The sequence below is a fragment of the Hevea brasiliensis genome, chromosome 4, assembly GCF_030052815.1.
Source record: "Hevea brasiliensis isolate MT/VB/25A 57/8 chromosome 4, ASM3005281v1, whole genome shotgun sequence".
Taxonomy (NCBI): domain Eukaryota; kingdom Viridiplantae; phylum Streptophyta; class Magnoliopsida; order Malpighiales; family Euphorbiaceae; genus Hevea; species Hevea brasiliensis.
The window spans coordinates 12,325,109-12,345,671 of NC_079496.1; the positions used below are offsets into that span (position 1 = coordinate 12,325,109).

Genomic DNA, 20,563 nt, shown 5'->3' on the forward strand with positions numbered 1-20,563 from the left:
TAAAACTTTGCCCCGCGGTCCTTAGCAATATTACTAAGCTATTGCAAAAAGAATCGTAATTTTCTAAGCTACCACGAATATTTTATGGATTTTTAATCCTATTTAAGCACTAGAAAATTACGTAAAAACTAGGTTCGGGTTTACCTTTGCCGATTCCGACTTCGGGGCGTCGACAATGGGGCTAGCCAAAACCTCGGCCCAATTCGGAGACTTTTCGGTCCACAGTGCATGCGGCGAAATTTGCGAACTGGTCAATCGTCGAATTTCCGCGAATCGAGGATACCTACACGAAGCCCATAACACGGGGTTAGCACATAAATTTTTCGAATTTTCTAAGCTCATTTAATGCTCGAAATTACACCTGCGGTTCCGTGGGACCCACCAAAAGCGGTGTCGGAAAAATTCGAAATTTATGTCGTTGCGAAGCTCTCGGCGAATGGAGCGTCTTTGGTGGCCTCGGTTTCCTCGTGGGATTCACGGTTTAGAAATCTAGCCCAAAAGTCGAAATGGGCTAAAATCTTCCCGAGCAAAAATCGGACAAACCGCTCAATGGATTTTGGCGTTCTTGGTGTCTATGGAAAGCTCTCACGAGTAGATGATTTTAGACACAAGACCGGTCCAATCGGTGGCGGATCGGCGGATTGGCCGAGAAATCTGGAGCGGCAGCGCGAGGGGAGGAGAGAGAAAAGAAAGAGAAAAGAGAGGGACGACGCGCGCGGGAGAAGAAAAAGGAAAGGGAGCCGGTTCGATTCGACCGGTCCGATCCGATCCGGTTCGATTCGGCCGGTTCGATTCGAAATACAAAATTTTGAATTTTTACTCTGCCTCGGGACCGAAAACGAGGTCCAAAAATTCTGAAAAAATTCCCGAAAACTCAGAAAAATACGTAGACTCCAAATATATTTTTAGTTTTGCCACGTGGTCTTTAAATTAATTTTTAAAAATCATCAAAGTTTATATTTTCGGAAAATTGAACCCGATTTTTAAAATCCGAAAAATCTCAAAAAAATTCCTAAAATTCAAATAAAATTAAAATACCAAAAATACTCATAAATAATAAAATTTGGGGTGTTACACTAAAATTTTTATTTATTAATTAAATAAAATTTTAAGTACTATATTATAATTTATTGCTAATTTTTTAGATTTAATTTTATTACATTGAATACAATTGTGATAAATCTTAAAAGTGTGATTTTTTTATATAAAATTAAAAATTATTAACATAAATGTGAATTGATCTAAATGATTGGCCTAAAATTAAATATTTACGGTTGGAGATATTTTTTTCAGTTAATTTGTGTATTTGAAAGCATACTTTGTTGGTATTTTTTAATATAAAATTGATGTACTTAAAAACTTTTTATTAATATTTTTAATATTATTAGTAAGAGCATGCACACTTATTTGCCTAACTTGACTTAGCAATCGAAGATATAGATTTTATTTTTATTAAGATTTAATTTATTATAAATATAAAATTTATTTATTAAATATATAAATTTTATGTAATATAATAAAATTATATTTTAAATTAATAATAAATTAAATCTAAATAATAATTTATCTCGAAAAGAACACCTTCTTGATAGGGTTTAGAATTGAGACTTTATTCCCCAATTTCTTAAAAAGATATCTTTAATGTTAATAAATAAAAATATTTTTACTTTCCACTGCAATACACGCTCCATCTTAGAGAGTAGGAGTTGAACTAGTGACACGGAGGTCGCTCGAAGCGAGAAGAATAAAGGAGCTTGCACTTGGAAGGAGATGCCACGCCGCGTTTGCATGAGCTCCCTGATCCCTAGTCCCTATCATTTCTGGCTTTTCCCTTGCGCTCGTATATCCACTTCCTCAGTGATGCAATTCATGCAAGTGTTAACCACGCCAATTGAGACTGTGGCAATTATTGCATACTCCACCAGGGCACTAAAAAAAATTCGGAACAAAGTCTTAAACCCTCCGCCACACCGTCTGATCCGCCAATCAAAACCACATCCAACGGCCAACATAAAACCCCACTCATTCTCTCTCCATTTATAAACTCCACGTAGAACACTGCACCAGCAAAGCTTCCATTTCCTATGCGCGGAAGCTCTCTCTGTCGTTGTGTCTTTCTGTCTCTATCTCGCAGCTTCTAAAACCACAGTTTCTGTGTTTTCTGCCATAGTCTCACTATGTACATATCCACTTCTCCTCCTCCTTGAATGCTTAGCAGGTCACGCTTCGTTTCTAGAATCTCCTCCTCTCTCTCCTCTCTTTCGCCTTCTCTTTCTAGACCCTTCCCTCGGGCTTTGTTTGCTTCGCATTCTTCTTCTTCAGTCACGTTTGGCAATCACAAGTTTCGTTCTTTGAGCTTCTCCTCGGCGTTACGGCCTTTGCGGTGCTTTGCTTCACGCTGGAGCCTTGGAGTTGATTGCTGCTCCCCGATGAGCCTTCGAGCTCAGACCAGAGCCACTGCGCCGGTTATCGAGCGCCTCGTACGAAACCTTTCTACTACCGGTATATGCCTTTGAATTTCGGTTTTGTTCATTGTTATTGTTGTTGTTACGTTTCGGTTGGTGATATCATAAATCTTCGTAAATAGAAGAACAAGGCACTTTTAATTTGCTTACTGTTTGGTTAGTTAGGAAATTGTGAAGAAAGCATTGAATTGAATTGTTGGTTTTAGTGTGATGATACTGCGTTTTCCCCTTTTGTTGTTTCAAGAAAATAGTAGAAAATGGATTTAAATTCTGTTCATTATTTTGTGTCTTTTTTTTAATCAAGTTTTCCTCTTTTTTTTCTTAATGATGATTTTGATGGTAGTTGATTGTTGTTAATATAACATGTTTCATTTGGCTGCTGATGGAATGGTGGAAAACAGGCTCAGTTGTGAATATTTATTTCATGATATCATGGATTCTAGTTGAGTATTTGTTATTAGTAGTTTTTATGGATCATTGAACTGTGCTCCCATGCTCTTTTTGTCTCCTTCATTAGGTAGTACTTCTTTGATTAGAAATGTTGTGAAAGGAGATTAAGTTGTCCATATTTAATTTATGTTTTATGTTGGTAGGTTTGATGGTAATGGAGTTGTGTTTATATCTCCTGCTTGCTTGATAATTTAGAATATGCAAAGGAATTTTAGTTATGGATGATAATCAAGTCAGAGAAATGGAATAACACATTGTGACAAATTTTCAATTCTTGTTCCTTGATGGGTTTAATATTATAAGCAAATTGACCATGTCTTCTTAACTTAATGCGCTACATAAAAATTTGATTGATTGTGGTATGTGAATCAGTTGTTAGCATAATTACAACAATTAGCATGATTATAGGAGATTTGTGTAGCATAATTACAGCAATTATTATTCTTGTCTAAATTAGCTCATATTCTCATGTATAAATAGATGTAATATCTCTGTAAATAATACACAGACAAATATTCAATCTTTTCCTTTATTACTTGTATTATAACTTCTAACATGGTATCAGAGCCGCAAAGCTTTTATTTCTAATTTTTGGGGTCTCTCTTCTCTCTCTACAACCTGTTCCGGTTCATTCTTTCATTCCTGTTATTATACTATTTTTTTTTCTCCTCATCTTGTTATCAATGGAGAAATCTGATATTTCAAAACCTATTGCAACAGTTCTAACTGGTTCTAACTATAATTTTTTGGTTCAAGGGATGAAGTTTTTTTTTTATAGGTCGCAAGCTTTGGCGTATTGTTACCGGAGATATCACTACGCCGACAAGAGATAACGATGAAACTGATGCAAAATTTGCTGACCGTCTTGAGAATTGGGATAGTAAAAATTATCAGATCATCACCTGGTTTCGCAATACTTCTGTCTCGTCCATCCACATCCAATTTGCTAATTATGACTCTGCAAAAGAAATCTGGGATTTTTTTGCTAATCGATATCAGACTACTGGACTTGCCCACTATTATCAGTTGTGGACTACTCTTCATAATCTGAAACAAGAAGCAGGTCAATCTGTGAATGATTTTCTTGCCCAAGTCCAACCCATTTGGAATCAAATATCTCAGGCCAAAATCAGTGAAGATCATCTTCATCTCATTCAAGTTCTAATGGATCTTCGATCAGAATATGAGACCATTCGAGCGTCCCTGCTACATCGAAATCCACTCCCATCATTGGATACTGCTATTTAAGAGATTATTTTTGAAGAGACTCGTCTCAGTTTGGATAAAACTCCTCAATTTGAAACTACTCTTGCAACTACTCGATCCTCACATCAAAAATCTGGTAATCAACTCTGCAAGAATTGTAATTAAATTAGTCATGCTTTTGCATATTGTCCTACTATAGAATGCAAATATTGTCATGGTTACGGTCATATTCTTGAACATTGTCCCACACGCCCTCCAAGACTAAAAGGAGGGCATTCTAAATTCAAGAATGGTTATGGTCATATTCTTCTAATTCTCCTACTGCCATGTCTGCCATTCCGGGTAATTTTTATTGACTTTTTGACTCTGCATGTTGTATTCATATGACCACTAATCCTAAATTCTTGTCTTCTGGAAAACCTGTATCTTCCTTACCACTAATCCTAAAGTAATATAATATATTACTTTATATTTTAATTTTATATACTCTATTATTAATTAATAAAATATCTTTCTTATTCTCTCCCTCTATATATAAGCTTATGCGAGGCTGATAGTTTAGTTAATAAAATAGTTTAATTCTTACACGTAAATTGTATAATGCTGTATATTTTTTGTATTATATGGAACTTAGGAAATTAAAAAGTGTATGATTAAGCATGTGATGTAGGGTCTAATTATTGTACGGACTATATTTTGATTAATAAGATATATATTTATATATAATTTGGCTTTTACATTTCAATTTTTATAATAAATCTTGCCAACTAAATAAATATATATTTTTTTATAAAAGATTTACTCGAGCACTTACTATATAAAATTTATTGGACATAAAATAGCAAACGTTTATAATAATTGTTAATTATATTTAAACATTTTAATTTTAGATTGTATACCTCAATTTAAAACTAAAAGTAATTATAGTCAAAATGTCAAAATTAATTTATAAAATTTTAAATTTTTTCCATCTAGAGCAGTAATTGATAACAAAAAAAAAAAATTTATAGTCAATGCAATTTGCTGCAAAATTAATCTTAAAATTGTGAGTTTTGGATATAATCTCTTTCAACTTCATAAAATATATATTTTAATTAAAGAGTATTAATAATTAATTAAAAATAAATTTAATACATTTTAATTATAAAACTATTAAAATATTAAAATAATTTTTTTTCCTAACTGTTTTATAATGCTAAGAATGTTTACTTGCATTGATACTGATCCTGCAAAAGATCACATGCAGTCAAGTGAAGACTAGGGAGAATGAGCAAGTGCAATATCTAGGGCAAAGACAAATTCTGGAAATTTTTGTGATCATTATTTGATGATTCATCGTTATCGATTTAATTGCTGTGATGATTGAATAAGACATAGAAAAAGGCCCTACTTTCTTCAGAATTTGTTCAATTCCTGCAACTGCTACTCACCAGTGGGTCTCTCTAATTATGTGAGAGGACAAATCAGCCAATATTCATCTCCTAGGTTGTGAAAAACGTTTTGCATTTTTAACTAGAAGTAATTAATTTTGATTTCAACTCACAAGTAATTTTGATTGCTATAAATGGTTAGTCTAACTTGATTTAGCAGCTACAAATATATTACTCACTTAGTAGATTTAGATTCAAGTCATCATTCTCTTAATGTTTAAGATCCCATGTTAATTTGAGAAAGGATAATGTGCCACTTATATAGCATTCAATACTCTTTTCCCTCTTGAAATTGAAAGTGATTTAATCCCGATTCATTTTCTTAAGATAGTATCAGAGTCTCCCCCAAATTTATTGAATTTCAGCAGCCAACCTATCAACAAACTTCAGCTTTACTTGCACCTAATCAATTCTTAGACATGATGCCTTCGTGAAATCTTGTCCAAGTGAAATGTGAGCAACAATCCTTGTATGAAAAGGCACATAATCCTCCTTTTCTTAAAGAAATTACATTGCACATGTGGTACCCAAGAAAAGAATGAGCCATTGCCAGTTTGCCACCATCACCGTGTATTATTATTCACTCGAGACCAGGAAGCCTGACAAGATATGGAGTTTCAAGTCCCAAAGAACGAAGGGCCCCAGCTGCATCACCGTGATAACCCAGCAACAGATATCTTTCATTAAATTAGAATGCCCTAATTTCAAAATGACACCTTGTAACAGTTAATAGATTCCTCATCTTGCAGATCTATATTATACTTTATGGAGGTGGCGGTGGAGATGATATGATTCTTTCGTCTAATCAGATAGGGATGGAGATAGAAAATCATGAAGGAGCAGCAATATTAGTCACATGCTTTTCTGTTAATGTCTAATTACCGTAAATGGAGCTTTCTTCGACGCACGCATTTAAGGTGGTGGCAATTTGCACAGGAACGCTACAGATTCCGTGCAATGTATCATGCTTATTTAGCAGCTTGCTAATGAAACGATAAATTGTCTTCATATGTGACTCTGTCATTTGTCCTTTACTTAAGTGATCAACACATTCCAAATCAAGAGGAGAAAGTAGTCGCTGCATGAGCCGGTCCTGATTTGGTTCTGAGCTGAAATTGGTGATTTTGATTTATCATTTAAGTTAAATTAGAATCGGTACTTTCAGAAAAATTTTAGAATGCAATTGTTATTAAGGAGTATACAGTTTCGGTTCGATTTTGGGTCTGCCCAGAAACTAAAACCGAATTGAAATTTTGATACAGTTCCAGTTTGATTCTTCATTATTTCAATTCCAATTTAGTGCGGTTCTAGATTCTTTGATTTCGATTTTGTTCAGTTCTTGATTCTTGAAATAAATTATTTCCTTAAAAGTCATATTTGAATTAGTATTTAAGTTTTAAACTGAGTTATTAGTACATAATATATCATATAATATATCTTTTAACTAATTTTAAATTATATAAAATATAAAGATTAAATATATAATATAATATAATATAATAAATTTATCATATAGTATATATTTTAACTATTTATTAATTATGTAATATTTAACTATAAGATAGATATATATATATATATATGTATATATATATTGTATTTATAATTAAGAATTATAAGGTAATTTAATGTGTTTATTATTAACAAAATATAAAAAAAATGAAATATAATATTATGTTATATTTAATTCATAATTATATACATATATATATATATATATATATATATATATATATATATATATATATATATATATATATATATATATATATATATATTGAAAGTGTAAAATACATTAAAAGAAAACATATAAAAACATATATATAAATTTGATTATTTATTTGGTATGATTCTTAGTGAATAATTAGAACCAAATTAAAGTATCAAAATAATTTCGATTCAGTTTAGTACAGTTTTTTGATTCAGTTCAAGACCCTCCAAAACCATGCACAACCCTAAATATTATGTGTACAATGGTTTTATATGATGATTGGTTATGATGAATTCTATATGAATTCCATCATAATTAACAGTTAAAGTGTTTTTATTATATATACAACAATTGTACCATATGAATTCTCATAATTTTGAGCCGAAACGTTATAAACTAACGTTCTATGATAAGATATCTTGCTAAATATGGCATAAACACAAGCAATTTCCTAGTTCAGTTTTCCATCAAAACAAGAGTCATCATTCAGTTTGGAATACTATATTTTGGTGAAAAAAGATGAAAAGCAACATATTCAATGAAGTTATCAGACAAATCATCAAGATAGCATTTGAATGAAAAGGACAAACAAAGATCATAATGATATATATTAATTGTATAACATGTTTGATAACAAAAACAAGTGATTACACAGCATCCAAAGTCATCAAAGTTGCAGTTAACCCATATGCATAAGTGAGTTGAGTTGTGAAATCTGGCCTTGATTGTAGAGTCCATGAGCAAAGAGCAACTGGTTTTAACTTTTAAGCATATGTAGAACGCTCATTTCTTGAAACTCTACACACAGAGATGGAGGGAGAGGGTTGGGGATACCATACCAGGAGAAGGAACCAAAATGTATAACCCATTGTACGCATTTTGTTCTCTCATTAATTTCCCGTTAAAGTCAGATGTAGACTCAGGCTATGGTTAGGGAACACTAATCCAATTAGGGGCAGCATTTAAGGGGAACAACACGAAAAACAATAGTCTTTGATAATATTTTTGAATTAGGTGAGACAGTAGCCCTTGCTTGCGACCCTTAAATCCACCATTGCCTTTGGCTGCAAATGAAAGTAAGGGTTCAATCTTTTTTAATTAAAAATTGAGAGTTCAATTGACTGCAAATAAAATTGAAGCTCAAAATGACATTAATTATTAGATATATTTGATACATTAAAAAATAATACACCAATTATTTAAAAAACAATTAATTATATCTTAAATTTAATTAAAAATAGACATTTTCCTTGGTGGATGGATGCTTGTTTCTCATATAAAGAAACTTTGTGATTAACTCGATCCAGTAGCGGCTATCACTTAGATTGGGTTATTTTTAATATTTAAATCTAATTGTTATTTATAATTTTATTTTGACTCATTTCTTTATTTAAATTCATAATTAAATAAACATGTCAACTTATTAAAATTGATTTTTATTTTCATTCTTTGCCATAATTAAAAATGATAATTTCTCTTTATCGGATATTTATTAAGTTCTTATGTTTAGTATAGATGGATGAAAATTTAATGAAAATTTTTATTATTTTTTAACTATTGTTGTGTTATTTTTGTAATTATATGCATGTACAAATTGTGAATTTATAAAATTTTTCATAATTTTTAAGTTATTTGTAATTATGTACATATTTGAAATGCGAACTGATAAAATTTTGAGTTATAAGTAAAAATCAATTATTTTTTGAGTATTTTATGAGCATGAGTTCTCATAGTTTAGAAGGTATTATATTTTAACTCTAATCGATTGTGATTACTTGGAAAAAAATTTACAGAATTTTGACCCCTTAAAATCAATTTATAATTCCACCACAGGGCAAAGGCCCAATTCCTTTCTTCTCTCTCACCATCAGTTTCTTTCACACACTTGTTCTCCTTCTTCTTTTTCTTCTGAAATCAAACATGCTTTAGCTTCGTCCCTCACCCTTAGTTTCTTCTTTTTCTTCCCAAACCAAGCGCCTCTTATCCACAAGTACTGCAACAGTATTTTTGCGCCTTAGTTCCCTTATTCTTATCGGTCCAACTGAAATGACACATGGTACCTCTTAAATTTTATAACTTCTTCTTTGGATGGAAGAATTTAAAATATGAGATTTGAATTTGATAAAAATATACATTTATTCAATTGATTAGAGTCATAATATATATTAAGCTTACAAATGTGGAGAATAACTTATTTGAGTATGGGTTTTAAAATATTTATAAAATGGTATTATTTCAAATTTACTTTAAATGTTCTTAACAAATAAAGTGGTATATTTCAAATATACAATTTATCAATAATTTATATTAAAATTAAGTCAAAGTCCCTTGATCTCAAATTTTGATATCCAAACATAGCATTAGTTGTTGGATTTTTCTTCTTCTCAAACCAAACGCCTCTCATCCACAAGGACTGTAGCTGTAATTTTGCACCTCAAGTTCCATTAGTTCTTGCAATATGCTCACAATACCTCTCAAATTCCTTTATGTCTAGTGTTGCATTGCATGTCCTGGTGTTTGTTGCTTCCATGGGTGTTGGGTTTTGCTCCGATAGATGCTATCTGGGTTTGCTTTTGATTTGCCTTTCCATTTTAATTTTAATTCCTTTTTCTTTTTCTTTTTGCATTTTTTGTGTCATTGTTCATAGATTGTTTCCAAATGAGAATTTCATTTAATTCATAAGATTGTTGATGACTTGTTTGCAAATTGCAATGATTTTTTTTAATCAAAGAATTGCAATGGATTATTCAAGGGGATTGAGAAATTTTGCCTTCTGTAGTTCTGTTTTGAGAAAATGCCATAATCGATGGGCTAAATTTAACCACAAATTTTGAATTCAGTTCGATTCAAGAAGATGGATAGAGCAAATAACACAGAAAAAATTTGCTATACATCAATAATCGAAAGAGAATCAGATGGCAAGATCAACTTACATTGAAAGATTATCAACTTTATCCTCAAGATTACATTGGAAACTCAGAGACCAGTGAGTTTCTACTACTAATTACTCTCATCCCATCCATTGTAAGCTAATACTTCATAAATTCCAACCATTTAACTACTGATGAAAAAAAAAAAGACAAAAATTTTAAGCACTGCTGAGATACCCATCTCATACAAGTATAGGATTCAGTTTTGAACCTTTCATCCAATTTAAAACTTTCTGATGTACTAAAAAAGGAGGTGGAGGGGGGGGGGGGGGGGGGTGGTGGTGGGGTTGGGGAAATTAAAGCATTTTAATATAGACATTAGAGAATTAAACCAATGACTTCAAAAGGTTTCACAACCCTGCCATAATTAACCCAACATATTTGCATCAAAACAAACCAAATACAAGTTAATTTGGAATCTGAACATCAAAAAATACATTACTAACTCCACCTTTGTAAATTTTTGCAATCTAGTGCAGGAAAAATAGCCAATGAAGATCAATCACCATAATTCACAAAGATAAGAAATTTACAAGTCATTTTTCACACGCTGAGTTACCAAAAGGAGTTCAGTCTGTTAGCCTAGTCATTTCTCCCCATCTGGCTCTGCAGAAGTGGTAATTATTATCCAAACGAAGTCAAAATGCAAATCACGCTATTATCCTTTATAGTTTAATTCAGACAAATTGGAAACAAATCTTGAAAAATAACACAAAGAATTATTGTTTGCTTGCTCAATTCTATCACTAATTAATATCATCAGTACAAAACCCTGCTCTATTTCTCAGTTGATCAAATATACTATAGTAATTTTAAGCCTTAATCAGCATTTATCATGCGAACAAAATACTCAATTATGAGCAATTGCAGCAAAAAGAAGCAAATTTACATTAAGAAAATTGAAACCCTGTTCTGATTATCTATCGCTTTATTCAATGAGCAACCAAAGCATCATTATTTAACACAGTAATTAAAGAATCATTATTATTGTTATTACTACTATTAGAGTCTAGAACTGGGCTAGAAGGACCGAGATTAAGAAAGAACACAGATCTAGCAGCCATGAGCTTCTTTCTTTTCAGACATCGGGGACCATAGATCTTGCTGAGGAGGCAAGGAACTTGATCAATGATGGAGATCTGAGAGTGGGTGTGGAGAAAATCAACTGGGTGGGTAGAGAAATGAGTTACCTAGATGGGTTTGTGAGATCTGGCACTAATTTTGGAGTTTCTGAGTTGGGCAAGTGCTCCAGGCTTTAAATATCTATAGAAGCATTCGTTTCCTTTCGCGGTGGCTAGTGATCTTGAAATGGGTTTCATATTTGTGATGAAAATTCTGGAGGAAGAAAAGGAGGGAAAGAGAAGGGAAGGAGTGTGGTGGAAGTGCAGATAGAGGAAGAGTGAGAGGGTGTTCATTATTAAGTAGCGTTTGGAAGGCGGGAAAATAAGGGAGGGAAGAGGACGGTAGAGAAGACTAGGGTTTTGAAATGGGTATGGCGGGCATGCATGGACAAGACCTCGTCAGCATTAAGACATCATTAACCATTTGTGGTTTTCCTTCATCGTGGTTTTTTTTTTTTTTTTTTTTTTTTTTTTTTTTTTTAAATAAAAGAGGCAAAATGAAAATCTGAGTTAGAGAGATGCATTTATTATTTTAAATACAAAAAATTTGTACATAAAAGTTTCACATATGGATATTTAAGAAAAAAAATAATGCATAAATTTTTTTATAAATGCATAATTTTTTAAAATATTTATAAAATATTAAATATATATTAAAAATTAATATTTAAAAAAAATACATAACACTCATACTAGTTAAATTGATTTTGATTTTAATTTAATTTTCTATATCAACACTTAAAAAAAAATTATATTAAAATTATTAAACTAATTAGATCACATCAGTTTAATAAATGAATCAATCGGTCAATTTATTGTCTGATTCAATTATAAACTCAAATTAATTTAAAAATTAATTTACTAGTTCATTTAATTGAACGATCAATTCAATTTAGATTGAATAACTATAATTGAGATTGCTAGATTTGCTATAATTATTAAATTTATTAGATAATTATTGAAATTTGTTCTTGTTCTTCTTTATATAATTGTTAGATTTGGATTATTCTAAGTTTGTTATTGGTTATTTTTATTCCTTTTGTTATTGTTATAAATTAGAAAAAAGAGATGGAGATTTTGAATTTATTTTTTCAATTATTCATTCTAAGTAAATAAATGTATTTTAATCTTTTACTCTTAATTAACTGAATTTTATTTTAAATTATACAAAGAGGCCTTGACTTTGATAAAAATAAAATTGAGAGATTAAATAATTTAATTTTAAAATATAAAAATCTAAAAGTAAATAATGATAAAATTTAAGGATTAAATTATATTTCATAAAATTAAGTTGTTTTTTTATTTATTCTAAAATATAATTTACTTTCTTTAAAATGATAATTAATTAATTAAATTTTAATATATTCATATTTAATGCGCACTAAAATAAAAAATTAAAAAATGAGTTTATTTAAATATAGACAAAATTTCATGAACAAAATGAGTTTATTACTTGGATGGTGCAAAATATAGTGATGGGGCAAGTCAACCCGGATTACATCGTTTGGGTCGAACCGATGAGACCTAGCAAACAAATATAATCCGGACTCAATACTGATCGTTTACCGCTCTACTTCATTTCTTCTGTGCTTGTTGCTTCTTCAATTATGGGGTCCAATTGATTTCTCGAAAGAGTTTACAGAAGGAGATGGCAAAGCTGTTTTCTAGAATTGCTGGGTTCTTCACCAGCCGGAATTTTGTTGGTGTGGACAAGGCAGGGAACCGCTACTTCACTAGAACAGAAGAGATCGATGGCATCAGTAAGTAGGTCTCTTTGACTTGCGAGTTTCGAATATTTGTCTACTTATTCGAGAATCGCTATGTGGGTTCCTTTCGACAATTAGCATTAATTCATCGGTATTTGGGTTCTAGCTTTATCCTGATTTGGTTGCTGATTGGAGTTAGTGCTAGCTATTGTCATTTGAGCCTAATACGATTCAATTATTGAGCTAAGTTGAGCTGAAATTGCAATCTCTTTGCTGATTTAATGGATTAGATTATACCCCATTTGCTCTCTAAGGAGCTTGCTGGGTTGTTGAGCGATATAGTTTCCGGGTATTTTGGTCACATGCACATGTTATGGAGAAAGCAAGTGCATTTGTGAACTTGCCATCTTTAGGAATGAGATTATTTGGGTTATTTTGTTTTACATTTTAGTTTTTTCTGATGTTTCAGTAAAGGAGAAGAGATGGGTAAAATTCAAAGGAGAGGAGGATCCAACCTCAATTCCAGGTAAGTTGCGGCTCCATTTTTCTGGTTTCTTTGCAGAGCACAATTACTACTAATGTTATCTTTATGCAGCTAGTTGACTTATATTGATTTTGTAATTACTTTTTAAATCCTTCAATAATTAAAAGAGAAATTGTAGTTGATTTTAAAAAATATGTTGAACCTACTTGACTATGATGATTATTCATTGTGTGTATTGTTTGTTCCTTAAACCTAATGGTTGTGTATGATGTTATTTATGTAGTTGAATGGATTTGCTGGTTGAATGGGCAGCGTAAAAAGCCTCCAACTCCTGAGGTATCTTAGAATTTTCTTTTCTTACCCCATGCTTTAACTAATTAGTCCCTTGACCTAGGCTTGGCCACTGGTCTGGTTTAGGCTGGAACCGGCAGTTCAGGGCATAGCCGGGGGATGAACTGGAACCGGACTGGTTGGCCATGGTTGCCAGCTGGCTCCGGCCATGGCCTTGAATTTGAATTTTAAAATATCAATAGATCTATTTTTTAGATTTGACTTCTTCATCTCTTGAGATGAAGTAGCATTATAGAATCTGAATAATATGTTCTCTGTTTTCATGTTTAAGCATGCTCTTTAACAAGTGATTTTTTCTTATTTATTTTTTTTTTTGGAAGTAGTATAGCCAAATGATTCTTGATGATATGCAGCAATCTAGGTTTCTCATTTTTGCTCCAAAGTTGATTTCAATTGAACAAAGAAAGAGTTGCATAGTAGGCATTAATTTCTGAGTTCCTATGACTATTTTCTTAGTAGACAAATTTCTTTAAAAAGGATATTTGGGTGAAATAATTGTTTATTTGTTATTTTGGTTAGTGTTGGTGGCATCATTTTTGGACATTGTTTTAAAATATTCCCTATTTTCTCTTCAGGAAATGATTGAACTTGAAGCTAGGCGTGAACTTACGAGGCAAAATGTTGCTCGTATGTGTTACTTGTATAATCACCTAACATTTCTGATGTTTTTGTGTTGATTATATTTATTGATGTTTCCATGATATCATCTCCATTTATTTATTTATAGATCTTTCTTCACTAATCAGTCAAAATATGTGAATTTGATAGAAGTATTGCAAAATATGAGGTTGAAGTTTTCAAACAATTGCAAATTGAATTGTAAAATGAAAATGCTATAAATAGTGCGTTTTTGTGAAGAATAACTTCAAAATTGATTTTCCATATGGGAAAGCATCAAAAATTGTGTGGAAATTGGAACGTTTATGGTGCCTCGGGTGCAAAACAATCATATTCATCCTTTATTTATTTATTTTTTTGGGTGATGGAATTTGCATTTAGATGACGTAAGAAACGAGGACTTTGTGCCTGCCTTTTTTGGTGTCTCCACTTCTGGCTATGTTCATGGGATGACGTTGATTGGGAGACCTCTCTGCAGACCTTCAAAATTCATTCTTTATAATAATTTCCATTAGTTCTTTTTTGCACATTGCATAATTCTTTCAAAATTTAATATTTGCAAAGCTTCTATTTCTGTGTCTTTATCTTGGTAATGGATTGTAGAAACTGAATCACGGCTTGATGACTTGCACAAGTAATAAAACGGGAAATTTTGATATGCTACCAGGCATTTGTGTTGAGATTGAGAGAACCTCCCTGTGTGAGCATATTTGGAATAACATTTGCTGATTAGTGCCTTGGTATCAAATTCTAAGTTTTTGCCAAGAGGTGAACCCAATACCTCAGCAAACTAAGCTTTGATAGTTTGTTAGTTAACCTTTGATTAAAAGTTTTGATGCCATGTGGTCTTCTTCACTGTCTTATTGTGTCAATCTGAAATTGTCGAGTTACCTTTTATTTTCTGCACTGCTCATCACAACATGTTTGGCTTTATAAGGATTTTAACTAGACAAACATTCCATCTTTCACTTTTGAAGTTCTCAAGAAAGAAGATGAGGAAAGAAGAGCCAAAGAAGGCAGTTCTCGCAAAACTGTTAGCACTGGTCAGCTGCTAACCAAAAGATCTGCTTGTTAATTGCACTTTTATGCTTATATAACATGATAATCAGACCCCCATTTTTATAGGTAAAGTTGGAGGTCCAGACTTGAAAAGTTTCATACAGCAATTTCCCACTGCTTCAGAAGGTATATAATCTTTTGCTGAAATATAAGGTTTACCTTAAATGGCTACTACCAAAGTTTCATTACTACATTATTTCATCATATACACATGTACTCATGTTAAATTTTCCATTTTGTAATCACAAAGATTGGTTTCAGTAAATTAAATTGAAATAATGGATATGGTAACACCATGGCATGGACTCTTGAACATGCCAATAGTCGGGTAAAGAATGAAGAATTTTAGGAAAATAGCTTATGATAACTTTGTATATAACACACTTGCTCACATGCATATTTTATCATTGCAATTCCTCTGCATTAGATATGCCTAATAAGTAATATGCTGATAAGGTTTGCTATATTGTTCTTGTTCTCAAAGGTGAGAAGCCTGATGAGGAATCAGATGCAATGGATAAAGTGAGGTGAGTTAACTCAAACATTTAATATTCAAATTTAGTTGGGTAGAATCCAGGGTGCATCTAATATAAGCTCGACTTCGTATGAAAATAAGTTTAATAATCATTAGATCAAATGTTTGTATCAAGATTTATACAGAGTCAATTAAAGCATGCATAATAAATGCACAAATTTATATGCAAATATTTGATTTGATGGTTATTGAAGTTGTTTTCATATTCGGTCGAGCTTATAATAGCTGTACCCAAGAATCAATTGCTTTGAGATTTCTTGCTTGTGAAAAAAAGATTAGACTTTGTTTTACCAGTTGAAGTATAAGTCCATCATACCTTAATGGGAACACTCCTAAAATCTTGAGTGGATTTCCTTTTTCTGTGTTGCCTGCCACTTCTCCAATTAATGATGCACCTTGACTTGCTTGAGGTTTGTTCCATGATCTCACTGTGTGTGTGTCTGCTTCTCGAATCTAAGCTGCATCTTCACTCCCTTAAAGTAATTGTATCTCTGCTTTAAGGCACTATGCTCCTCTTTTTATTTTTGGGTGGATGTTCCTGTGTGCTCATGCAATGGTTTTCCTATTGATTCTGGTGGAACTGATGATCAATCGAGTCTTATGGGTTTCTTCTTGTTGGTTTTTCCTTATTTATGAGAACTTCTATGCATTTGATAAACTATTCAACCTTCTAGATATTTAATCTTGTAATGTGTTAATTTTCTGTGATGTTGGGTCTCATATTTTCTTGAAAATAACTTTGCTGTGGAACATCATTTATTATATTTTACAGAAAAAGAGAAGCAGAAGCAGAGAATGCAAAAGAAGAACCTGTGCCAGCGTAAGTAGCATATATATGCACATGCATAACCTAGTTATAAATCTTGTAACTTACCATGAGCAGATCTTTTGACATTGCCTTCACAAAAATGGGAAGTGGCAAATATTAAAAACTACCTAGGAAATGCATTTGTCATATATACAGGGATCTAGCTAGTAACTACAAATCGCTGGAACTTCCACGTGAATTTAGTTTCGTGCACATGTCTTATTTATTGGTTAAACAATTTTCCCTCAGGTCTTCAGAACCATCAGGATCTGGTGCAACCTTCAGGCCAGGGACATGGCAACCACCAACATGATATGGCTTCAAACGTTACTGGTCACCCCTACGACATAGTTTTTTGCTAGTAAGATCCTGGTTTTTTGGCCACTCCAATTTTTTTATAACAAAAAAATTTACGGGCCCAGAGTAATGGGATGAATGATTGACAGTTAGAACACATGGTCTGGCAAATTAGGCATTCTTTATCTGAATCCTTTTGGTCATACTGGGATTTTGGGAGAGGGCCTTGCGTCATAGATGTACTTGCTAATTGCTATTTCTTTCGTCAATTTATGATTATGAGGATCACTTGAAGTTTTCTTCTCATCATTTTGTATAACGGTAGAGCAACTATCACAGTTTTGGAAATGTGATTTAGTATTCTTTACTTTATCATTTTACATGTCTTGAATTTATAGGACGCATCGGCAAACTATTAATGAGTGTTTGAACTTTTCTTTTTTTAACGGACTTAACCGCCTAGAATTGATTTGGTAAAATTCAAACCATCGGAAAAAACAAACCTTAGTATTAATCTGACACGTTCTTTTCTTTTTTTTTTTTTAAATCTTTATATTTTAAATCCATTTCAAATTAAAATCTAACTAATTAAAGAATGGAATAAAAGTTTATTTGAATAATAAAATTAACTCTGAAATTAAATATAGGACTAAATTTTAAGTAATAAAAAATGAATAATGCCGGGTAAAAATAATTATTAAGAGAGATGGGGCATATTTATCTCAATATATTTTAAATAAAATAGAAGAACAATTTATTAGTTTATAAAAATAAATAGATTAATATTGATCCTATATTCTCATTTTTTTTTTTTCTAACTTTTATTCCTTAATTTTGAATTATTATAAATAATTTCTTTAGCATAAATATTCAATTGAATAAATCAAATATGTTATTGTTATTTTATTATTAACTTACTTTATATATTTTATAATTAAATGGAACTTTAGTAATTTATTTAGTTATTATTAAAATAAGATATATAATGCGAGAAATATAATTAAAAATATAATATACATATTATTAAATTTGTTAATATTATTTTTAATTAAATAACAAAACTAAACAAATTAAAAGTAATCATATTACAAATTAAAAAATTATATTTTTAATAAAAAATACTAATTAAAAATAATAAAGATAAACATGCGATTACGAATGAGCATTCGGTTCAAACTGAACTAAATCCAATCAAATCAAATTAAATTATGAAAATCGAATTATATATTTTGAAAATCGAACAGAACCAAAATAGATAAAAAAAATAAAATCAAATTGAATCAAACCGCTCTATTTTGGTTGGATTTGGTTCAAATCAATCGATTTTATTTTTTATTGATTTTTTAATTTAGACTTGATTTTCAAGTTATTTGATCTAATTTTGACTTTGGTTTGAACCTAATAAATGTTAATCAATGAAATTAAACAATATATATATATATATATATATTTATTTATTTATTTATTTATTTATTTATTTATTTATATATATATAATTCATAAATTCCCCATAAAAATAAATCAATTCAAAAATCGATTCGGTTTTATTTGGTTCAATTTCAATATATAAAATTACTATTCAGTTCAGTTCGGTTTGGTTTAGCCATTTTTTTTCTTCAAAATCGAACCAAACCAAAAAAAATTGAAATTTTGATAATATAAAACCGAACTGAACATATTAAATTTTAAAACTGAACCGATTAAACCATATTGATTCGGTTTGGTTCGATTTTTTGATTTAAATCGAAATTTGCTCACCCCTACATGCGAAGCATGTGTTGTCAAAACTAGTTTATTTAAATTGAAATCAGTCATTTAAATATTATAATTGGGTAAAAAAAAGTCAAATATTTACATCAATTTACATTTATACCCTTAATTTTTAATTTTGTGTGAAATAGTCACAACTTTAAAATTTGTTATGATTGTATTAAATTGAGTGAAACTGAATTTGAAAAGTTAATGATAAATTACAATAGAGTACCTGAAGTTTTATTTTAGATATAATGACAAATACAAATTTTAGATATAATCGTGATTTAATAGAAATTTTTAGCATTTTTAATTCATTGATTAAACTTTATATTTAAAAATAAATATAGTCATGCCTTGCACTAAATAGACACACCGCTTAGCCCCCATTATGATAGAAACACAATATTTCTTGGAGTATGTATTTCTAAGGCAAATCTCAATACGTTTGCTAACTCTAACTCACATCACTATGTACTCATGAAAATCGAAACATTAAACTAAAGCACTTTACACTACCCAAGGAAAATGCATAGTCTAGAAACAAGAAATTACAAAAAAAAGACGAAATAGAAACCTATACTTTACATGTGACAACTCCAGGCACATACTTTCTTATGAATCTAGAGCCTAAACTCTGATACTAACTTTATTACGACTCAATCGTAAGGGTCAGATCAACACTGGGACCTGGACCAACATAAAGACCCCGAAGCCCGTAGTAAGTCTCACTGTTCCCAAACCCTTAACCAGGACTACAATCAAGGCCCAATATGTTAACAAAATAAAATAAAATATTATGAATTTATTTGGGCCAACCCAACTTGATAACTATTAGATAAACCAAAACTAGGGGAGCCCAGCTCAACCCTAATACTCATCATGCACAAACCACTTAATTTCCATTAATTAATTTAGTACATAAATATATTGATGTCACAACGAATTTCCAATAATTAAACAAACAGATAAATAAATAGAATAAAAGCTATTAAACTATGAAGCATAACTTGCAGAGGAAAAATGTATGTTAGATTAGAAAAATAAATTCGCTCCTCCTACATTCTGGAAAAAATATTTGAACAAAAATGAGCGTTCAACTCAGAGAGTTTATATATTGATTATAGATATAATTTCTATAACTATCTAAAACGAGTGCAATCTTACCATGAAATATACAACCAACATATAAAATAAATAATTCACCCAATATTCACATGAGATGTTAATTTGAAGCTACTCACATACTTAGTGTATCATATCAATATATATATGTGTGTGTGTGTGTGTGTGGGGGGGGGGGGGGGGGGGGGGGGGAGCTAATCCCTTATATAGTTCTCTTAATCCAATACCTGCCAGCGAGGTCAACTCAAGCCGGACTTTCACTTAATAATCCTAATGCGGGGGTTGGTAAGATCAACTCAAAGCCATACTTACCCCGACTTATCCATATATAAGGATCGGGTCCCAGCGAGTCAAGCTCCAGCCGCAACTACCTGTTTTACCCATAACCATATCCATACCATACTTACGCCAATACATACACACACAACAGCTTCAAAATATTCTTAGGGCGGCAATCACAAATAAATAATAATAATTAAATATGCAATAAACATAATGCTCATAATATATTAACT

The 20,563-nt window shown here is 31.2% G+C and overlaps 1 protein-coding gene across 2 annotated transcripts; it reads left to right on the plus strand.

The window, feature by feature from the left end:
* Positions 1-12,864: 12,864 nt before the first annotated feature.
* Positions 12,865-17,546, plus strand: LOC110658590 (uncharacterized). 2 transcript variants are annotated; one of them, XM_021816271.2, is made up of 9 exons: positions 12,865-13,073; positions 13,489-13,545; positions 13,787-13,839; positions 14,430-14,481; positions 15,450-15,515; positions 15,598-15,657; positions 16,016-16,058; positions 16,839-16,886; positions 17,124-17,546. In XM_021816271.2, the coding sequence occupies exons 1-9, from the start codon at positions 12,962-12,964 to the stop codon at positions 17,185-17,187; spliced, it is 555 nt and encodes a 184-aa protein (XP_021671963.2). In that variant the 5' UTR covers positions 12,865-12,961; the 3' UTR covers positions 17,188-17,546. The 2 variants fall into 2 exon arrangements, with proteins under 2 accessions (XP_021671963.2, XP_021671964.2); XM_021816272.2 differs by having other exon boundaries at positions 12,927-13,077.
* Positions 17,547-20,563: the final 3,017 nt, after the last annotated feature.

Bases quoted from the DNA above. Each gene is read 5' to 3' on its own strand.
- LOC110658590 (XM_021816271.2), top strand. From the start codon at position 12,962: ATGGCAAAGCTGTTTTCTAGAATTGCTGGGTTCTTCACCAGCCGGAAT. The intron at 13,546-13,786 runs GTAAGTTGCGGC...TTATTTATGTAG, and splicing joins GGATCCAACCTCAATTCCAG to TTGAATGGATTTGCTGGTTG. The intron at 16,887-17,123 runs GTAAGTAGCATA...ATTTTCCCTCAG, and splicing joins AAAGAAGAACCTGTGCCAGC to GTCTTCAGAACCATCAGGAT.